At 58.1% G+C, this 8,638-nt stretch overlaps 1 protein-coding gene across 1 annotated transcript in view; it reads right to left on the bottom strand.

Annotated features, from left to right (window-relative positions):
* Positions 1 to 1,612: 1,612 nt before the first annotated feature.
* The window catches only part of Scara3 (scavenger receptor class A, member 3), an 18,117-nt gene continuing 11,091 nt past the window's right edge, over positions 1,613 to 8,638 (bottom strand). Inside the window, exon 5 of the mRNA XM_013024187.1 lies at positions 1,613 to 3,317. Coding sequence (XP_012879641.1) covers positions 2,878 to 3,317 — 440 coding nt within the window. The 3' untranslated portion in view covers positions 1,613 to 2,877. The remainder of the gene's footprint in view (positions 3,318 to 8,638) is intronic.

Raw genomic sequence — 8,638 nt, 5'->3', positions numbered from 1 at the left:
AGCTTGCCCCGATCACTCATGCTGCTGTGTCTCTCATTGTATTGCTGTCTATACTCCCTCTCCCTCTCCCTCTCCCCCTCCTTCCCTGCCTCCCTCCCCCTCCCCCTTCTCTCTTTCTCTCTTTCTGTGGTTACAGCTTGTTGTAGCAGGGTCCCTTCCTGTCTTGGGGATTCACAATGGGAACAAAGTTAGGAGCTTAAAAGCCAGGTCCCGTGGGGGTCAGTGTCCGACTTCTGTTGATGAACCAGATGATGTGGGTCAAGGGAGAGAACACAGGAGTCACTGAGAGCTGGAGAAATGAGAGAACCGCCAGTTCTCCAATCTATTGAGGTGTTTTGTTTTGCTTTGTTTTTTGTCAGTTGTGGAGCTTAAACTAAGGGCCTGCGTGCTGTCCCTGAGCTTTTATGCTCAAGGTTAATGCTCTACCACTTGAGCCATAGCTCCACTTCTGGTTTTTAGGTGGTTAATTGGAGTTAAGATCTCAGGGACTTTCCTTCTCAGTCTGGCTTCAAACCAGGATCTTCAGATCTCACCCTCCCGAGTGGCCAGGATTATAGGCGTGAGCCACCAGTGCCTGGCTTGATTGAGTTTTTTGTTGTTGTTTGACCCATGTGACCGTTTCTCTCATTTTGTCCCCAAGCTCTTCCCTTAGAATGTGTCTTTGCTGCAATGTGACTCCAGGATATCCCATGGTCTTTACACTCAGACCTTTTCTGCATTCAGGGCCTGGTCCCTCACCCCAAGTTCCCTGCAGGTTTCCTTGTGGCCTCAAACTGAGCTGACTCTACTGGTGGGTCTCACCTGTGGTCCTTGTCAACACCTGAGCCTTACCTGCTAGCCTTGCGTGCGCAGTCTCCATCCTTCTAGACGTGGCCTGTTTTGTGCGCAGCTGTAGGTGTACAGCTAGCTTTCACCGCATCTCCTCTCCCCAGGAGAGGTGACCAGGTGAGCTTTAGACCTTGCTCCCCCCTGCGGTCTCCACAGCAGCTAAATCAGCACCCCACCCTCTCAGATCCTCAGGGGACTTCAGGCCCCACAGATGGGTGGGGAAGTGGCAAGGCCTTTCTGTGGTGACCCCGTTCAGCACCCCTTTCACTGTTTGATCTACCAAGCCTCCACCCTGAAATAAAGCAAGCAAGCCAGTGCTCAGGGCTTGCCCTGGGCCGGGTTTTACCAGCAGAAGACCTTCATAATCTTCTTAGAACAACAGATCCTGGCGATTTCTGGGGGACTCGACCGACATCCTGTTCCTGAGATTGTTGTGGGGCCAGCGCCCCCGGGCATGCCTGGCCTGGTCTGTTCCATCTCTTTGTCTGAGAGATGAAGAGGGAGAATCCTCCCGGGACTGTGCTGGGCACACAGCGCAGAGCCCGGTCCCGTGTGGTCCTGCCCTCACACAGTCCCTGGTTCGGAAGCCCCTGCGGCTTACTGCAAACCACTGGCAAGTCTTGGCAGACCTCAGCGCTTCTAGATTGAAGGGCCCTAGGCTTAGGGACAAATGCCACCGTGGGACACTCGGGACGGGTGCCCTTCAAAAGTCAACGCCAATCCGAATCCTAATGGCAAATCAGGCAGAAAAGACAGGAAGACGCCCCTCTCCTAGAAACAGCTTTTTACTGGGTCGGTATTATTATGTGACATGATATCGTGGTACGTGGACAGGGCGTTACATGTTGTGGGCAGGGGCTCGTGCAAGCCAGTTGCACATGTAGGTCGCCGAGGATGTGACGGGAAGGCCTGGAGCAGGCCGAGGGCAGTTGGGAGCAGACAGCTCAGCCGGGAACTCCTCTCTGCCAGGGGAGCCGGAGGTGCGTGCAGGGCGCAGGGCAATGCCACAGGAGCCTCTCCTGGATGTCTGGACTCGTACTGCTTGGGTGGAGAGCACTCTAGCCATTCTGGGTGGCAGTGGGGCAGGGTCACTAGGGACAGGAGGACCTCTGGCCACCTGGTGTCAGCTGATGCCCTCCTTCAGCCCGTTCCTCCCCAGCCCCCATGAGGAGCGCGGCTGGGAACAGGGCACGTCTGCCTCAGTGGAGCACAGCTCAGCTGTGCAGAGAAACTCTTCATCCCCGCCTTAGCCTCCTGTTGCCACATCTGCAGCTTCCTGCGTGCTAGGGAGCACCTAGGCAGAATGTTCCAGAACCTTACAGTCTCCTCCCCATGCAGATGGAACCCCCGCTTGGACTCCTTCCCAGCTGCTTCTGAGATGCAGGGGCAACATTAGGCAAAGGGTTTGGGGACATGGTGAGGGGAGAAATCCATCGGGCTTCTGAGGGGTGCCAGGCCCAGGGCCCACAAAATGCCAGCCTGGGGGGAGCCGCGCTGCCCTCAGGAGCAGAGGCAGCTCTCTGAGAGCCCTGCGCCTCTGGCTGCTGCCCAGCTCACCTCCTCCCTACAGTGTGAACTGATGCCTCACAAAAGTTGCCCTAGGTCTTTTCAAAGGGGGCGGGAGGGCAGGAAGCTTCTGGCCCCTGTGAGTGTAAAGTTACCGGAAAGGAGGAGCCGGTGCGGTACTCAGAGAGAGACCCAAGGCCTGCGTCCTGAGGCAGCCAGCTCGCTAGCAGGCTCAGTCCCAGGGGAGGGGTGTTCTGCCCTCTCCTCCTGCCCCGTCTGCCACCTTGGCCAGCAGGCCAACCGTGTGACTGTGAACATGTGCGTGTGTATACGTGTGCATGTACATACATGTGTGTGCACGCATGCACGAGGGGAGGTTGCTCTCCTAGGGCAGAGTCACTGGGGGGCCCAAAGCTGCAGGTCAGCCCTGCATCACAGTCAGAGCATCACGAGTGTCTGTGGACGGTGAGGCTTTGTGTTCCCATCCCCCCGTCCCCTGCTATGTGGCAGTGTCCGGGCTAGGGACCCTTCTCGGGAGGGGCTCTAGCTTCCAGGTGGGCCTGGGGGTCCAGGCTGGCCAGGGGGGCCCTGGATGCCTGGTTCACCCTTCAGCCCCATGGCCCCCCGCTGACCTGGAGACCCTGTTTTCCCTGCAATCCCTGGTTTTCCCTGAGGTCCCAAGGGCCCAGGAGACCCTGGGGGCCCCTCTGGCCCGGGAGCTCCCACATCCCCTTTGGGGCCTGGCTGTCCTCTGGGTCCTCCAACGCCAAAGCTACCCTTTGAGCCTTTGAGGCCCGGGAAGCCTCGTGGGCCAACTGGTCCCCTTTCCCCCACGGGTCCAGGCTCCCCAGGCTGCCCTTGGGGACCCTGAGGTCCCGGGGGGCCTAAGTTGCCAGGGTCTCCTTTGGGTCCTCTGCCGCCAGGGGGCCCTTTGGCACCCACGTCGCCTTTGAGTCCTCTCGGTCCTGGAGGGCCAGGGGCACCTAGGATGAGAGAAGAGGGCACAGGTCACGCAAGGTTTCATCAAGATAGCGGGTACAGAGACGACTGGGCACGGGATGGAAGGCCGCACAGGCTGTCACTCCGGCATTCGGGCGGATCCCTCAGCTGTTGGTGAAGCGAGGGTGGGAAGAGCAGGTGTGTGCAGTGCAATCGCACACATCCGGAGCGCGCATCAGGTCCGAGCACTGCCAACTCCTGGTCTCTGACTCCCAGGCCAACCCCAGGCAGGGAGTCGAGCTGCACGGCCGTCTGTCCTACACTGGAGGCTGTCTGACCTTCTGCTGTGGCCCCTGCGGCACCCCAGGCATCTGGGTACAGTCAGAGAACGAGTAAGACAAAGCCAGGCAAGTGAGTCAGCAGCAGGCACTCCCACAGTGAGTCACGCCCAGAGAAAGGGAGATTCCTCCAGGAAGCCCGCCCTGACTGCTTAAGCCTCCTCTCTGAGGTCTGGGGGCTACTCCTCTCTAAAGAGAAATAGAGAAATCACAGTGCAGTGGAAGCCAACACTAGGTTTCAGTCTTCTGGGGCCAGAGGCTGTGGTCTCGGGAGGGGTGAGACCAGGTGTGTGAGGAGATGAGCGGTCTCCAGGCTGCCCAGGGCTTCTTCTCCTGGTTGATGGGACCTGCGAGTCCCATCCCCAGCGGTTCTCTCTGTGTCTCCTCGGAAATGCTTCCATGTGGAACACTGACAGTGAATACCTTCGTCTCTATGACCTCAACTAGAAACTAGAGCCTGATGGCCCCAGCAGAGCCGATGACAACCTTCCAGTGTTTCCCCGCCACTCCCTGCCACGCTATGTGGCCATGGTTGGCGTGCCAGCAGGGAGGCTGCGTGCCAGCCCGTGGATGGGCCGTGGGCGGGGGCGATGGTGCATCTCCAGGAAGCCAGGAGGCGGGACCTGCCCCCAGGCCCCCAGTGAGCCCCTCCTGGCACCGCAGCCCCCCCCCACAGACCCGGGCTGGTGGTGTGCGCGGCAGCCTGGGCCTCCCCAGCCTGGCGGCCTCGCCGGGAACTGGCAAAGCCACTCCGGGCTCCTGGGCCAGCTGTGAGCCCGAGAGGCCGAGGAGAGCCAGTCAGCAGAGGAGAGGCCATTCGAGGCTATTCTGGGGGAGGAACACCCCTGGGCAGGTCCCTCACCCTTCCGAACTCAATTCTAGAACTCTCGGCGGAGAGCCTCACTGAGCACCCACGGGCCTGTGATGCTCCATGCTTGGTACTTTACAAAGTACCCCCTGTGTGCCCTTCTCCTGCTTGGCTGGCCGGGGACTCTGTCCCACCCCTGTCCTTGCTCCTTCTAGATGCTTCTTTGGGCTCTCTTCCTACCTGCCCTGGAGATGGGAAGTCCCCTGGGGCCTGCCCCCAGCTCCCTGGTTCTTGGGTTGTCTGCTCTTGACCTCCGGCAGAAGCAGCCCTGGTCCCCATCCCCTGCCTAAGCAATCCCAGTGATGGGGACACCCTGTCCCTCCCCGAGCCAGCAGGGGACACCTTTTTTGCAGGGCCACCTCTCCTGCTTGGCCTGGAGAAGCACACTGCTGGGAGGGTTTTTTTGGGGGTGGGGCAGGGGTTCAGGCCAGCAGCTAAGGAGAAAAAATGGAGATGGAGGGCACTCTTGCCCTCCCCCTTCCGGTCCCTCTGGCCCTCCTCCCTGGGCAGTTCCAGGGCAGGGCGGTGTCTTTCCCTGGATGGGAAGTACCGCGTGCCCACGTGTGCCTGGTGGCCACACAGGCAGATGCCTGGACCACGTGATCCGCCTCACTGCCTCCCGTGTAAGTGGAGGCAGGACCCTGGGGAGAAGGTCACCTCTCCCACCCATGGCCGCTGCTGCTAATCACCATCGATGGGAGATGGGAGCACAGAGGCAGCAGGTGGGAGGGGGGGAGCGCAGCCGCCCGCACGGCTTGCCTGCTGCACGGCTTGCCTGCTGCACGGCTTGCCTGCTGCACGGCTTGCCTGCTGCACGGCTTGCCTGCCGCATGGCTTGCCTGCTGCACAGCTTGCCTGCCTCTCCCCGGCTTGCTCCCCGGCCCTCACAGGTGCCCGTTCTGCGGCCTGGCCTCCCTGGCTGCCTGTGTCTGGGCTGGGGCCTGGAGCCTGCACCATATCAGCTGGCCTACAGCCCTGCTGCGATCAGTGCCTGACTTTCCTTCTTCTCCTCTCTACTGCACGGCAGGGCTGGGCAGGAAGGGCCAGGAGAGCAGTTAATGCCCACCCATGTGTCAACTGAGCCGGCTGTGCCCTCGTGGGTTGTCATTCTTTTATTTTGGTGTTAGTACTAGAACTTAAACTCAGGGCCTGGGTGCTATTGAGTTTTTGTTTGTTTGTTTGTTTGTTTATAGTTAGCATTCTACCATGTGAACCACAGCTCTACTCTGGCCTTTTTGTTTGTTTGTTTTTTTAAATTTTTGTTTGTTTGTTTGTTTTTGCCAGTCCTGGGCCTTGAATTCAGGGCCTGGGCACTGACCCTGAGCTTCTTTTGCTCAAGGCTAGCACTTGAGCCACAGTGCCACTTCCAGCTTTTTCTGAGTATGTGGAACTGGGGAATCAAACCCAGGGCTTCCTGCATGCAAGGCAAGCGCTCTACCACTAAGTCACCTACCCAACCCTGTTTGAAGGTTGTTTTGGTGGTTAATTGGAGATAAGAGCCTCACAGACTTTCTTACTTGGGCTGGCTTTAAGCCTTAGTCCTCAGATCTCAGCCTCCTGAGTAGCTAGGGTTATAGGTGTGAGCCACTAGTGACAGGCTAGGTTGTTATTCTTATTTTGTAGATGACAAGCCACAGGGCAGAAGATGACACCTGGTCCAAGACAACTAACCTGCCGGTCCGGATTCCAGGCCAGCGGCTCTGAGATGCAGACTCCCTCCCATCCCTGCTGCCCTTGACAGCCTATGACTGGGACTACTGCGCCTCAGCCTTCAGGGCCAAGGCTGCAGTGGTCTGGTACTGCCGGAAAGAGGGAGACACCCTAAGGTCCTCTTCTAAAGATGCTGAGGGGTCCCTAAAGACTAGAAAGGTCCAGGTAGGATGACACACACCTGTTATCTCGCTACTCAGTTGGCAGAGGCAGAAAGATCAAAAGTTTAAAGCCAGCCTGGGCTACATAGCAAGACACTGTCTCAAAAAGCCCATCCGTGGTGGAAGGCTTGCCTAGCACGCGCAAGGCCCCGGCCGCGCCCCTGGCAGGACAAAAGGCAGAAGAGAAAGTAGGAACGGGGCTCCTTCCTCGATGAGCATGGCTATCACCAGGCCCTGGTCTGCGTGAGGACAAAGCCGACAGGCCGCTGCTCACACAGGGGGAAGGAAGGTGTTGAAGCCACTCCGAGGGTAGGGATCAGGGTCGAAGGAGGGGGCTTGCCTCCACTCTGCGGGAAGGCTTCTTAGGGCGGGGGTGAGGTGAGGAGAGCCCCGGAGACACCCTGGTAGCTCAGGAAAACATCGGCTATAATTAGCTGCCCAGGCCCATTTGGGCCCAGCCACAGCTGACGGCGTGTCTGAGGTAGGTGGGTGGTCAGCTCTGTGGTCTCGGCTCGGGGTGGGAAGGAGGAGAACAGGACGGCCTGAAGCGGCTGTGTTCTCAGGACAACCGCCCATGAGCAGGGCGGGCACGGGCACGGGGGCCCCCGCGAGCCGCCCCTCGCTGGAGAAAACCAGGAACTATGTGGGCAGAAGGAAGTAGAGATGAAGGGGTGTCTCTTAGGAACCCAAGGCAACGCATCTGCCTGGACAACGGAGGGCGCAGGGTGGAGCAGCCGCAGCTGGGGTGTCACGTCGAGTGGGTGGGCTCACGTGCCTCCTGTCCCATGCCGCTATTGGCCAGGCCGAGGAGTCTCAGTCCTGGCTGTGGTCCCTTGAGAAGAACTGGAAACACGCAAGCACGCAAACCAAGAGGCGCCAGGGTACTTGATCTACTGCCTTAGGCAAACTAACCTCCCCAAAGAGCAACCAGAATGGTTCGGGAAATGCCAGATCAGCTTTCTGGGAGAGACAGCAAGGGTGGAGCCCCCGGGAGAAGAGGCTCACGGGAGCCAGCCTGGCATTCTCGGCTGTTTGTCCTCTCTAAGCACCTGTGGGTTGGTAATCAGTCTGGGCAGAGACTGAGAAGCCAAACAAATGATGGCAGATTTTCGGCTGGGACACCTAGAAGAGGTCTTGGCAGCTGCACTGGGCTGGAGAGACCAGGGATCATGATTCCTCTTCACCTGCACACCTGGCTCCTCTGCCTAGCCACAGGGGGCCCGCCCTCCTCAATAGGTCATAGGTCATCTCCTGAATCCTGGAGCTGGAGGTGGGGGCTTGTGGAACAAGTTTCCAAGCCAGATCCTTCTCACTCTTCTGCCCACCCTGGGCTTTTAGCCTATGCTTATACTTCCGTTTATTCACTGATTGAGCACAGGCCCTCAGGACCAGCCAGGAGTCAGGGGTCACACACCTGCTGGGTATTTGTGAGTAGGACCAGGAGCCCCGGCCATCAGGCAATTTGGCTTTGTGAGAATCCCCTGTGCTAAGGTGCCTAACTTCAGCTTAGAAGCACAGGTTCACATCGCCGCCACTGCTGATGCTCACAAGGGCTCCGTGGAGCCCTATCGAGGCAGGAATTGAAAGTGGCCACGCGCTCGGCTCTAAGTCACTCAACTAATGAGTCGAGACAGCTCCTGGCTCTAATTTCCCAAGTACGGTTTCAGCATGACATTGCCTAACACAGACACAGAAATCATCCTACAGAGAAGTGAGAGAAATATGCTAGCAGAGGCCCAAAGCACTTAGAGGCACCACAGGCTTTCTGTTGGATAAGTAGAGGCTTTGAATTAGAGCTGGGAGGTCTCAGAGAGGAGCTGGTTCTACCCATTCATTTACAGATGACAGAGCCGAGGCTGGAGAGACAGGTGAAGCTGTCCAAAGCTCCACAGCAGATTAGACACCTGCCTCTTTCCCTTCCATCAGCCCTGGCACCTCTTCATCACCCTGGCTACTGCCACCCTGTTCCTTTAGTCCAGCCAGGAGCTCTGCCGGAGAGGCTTCCCAGGCAGCTCAGTGTCAGGGCACCAGCATGTATCTGAGGAATAGCCGAGGGATGATCAGGCCTCTGTACATGGCTGTGAGGAGCACTGTGCCCTTGAAATGTCCTTTCAGCCAAAGATTTTGCATATGGCCACTTTGACAACAGGGGAAATGTTGGACAGAGACACCATTTTGAATTGCACCCAAAGGACCACACAGATACAGATTTGGGTGAAATCAGGTAGGAAAGCTACAGTTGCTGTGGAAACACTCAGTACCTGGCTTTGTGGCAAAAAAGTAAAATT

Source organism: Dipodomys ordii, unplaced genomic scaffold, assembly GCF_000151885.1.
Source record: "Dipodomys ordii isolate 6190 unplaced genomic scaffold, Dord_2.0 Scaffold74, whole genome shotgun sequence".
NCBI classification, from domain to species: Eukaryota; Metazoa; Chordata; class Mammalia; order Rodentia; family Heteromyidae; genus Dipodomys; species Dipodomys ordii.
Note: the sequence above shows the minus strand (reverse complement) of the source record. Positions and strands in the feature narration are given on the sequence as shown.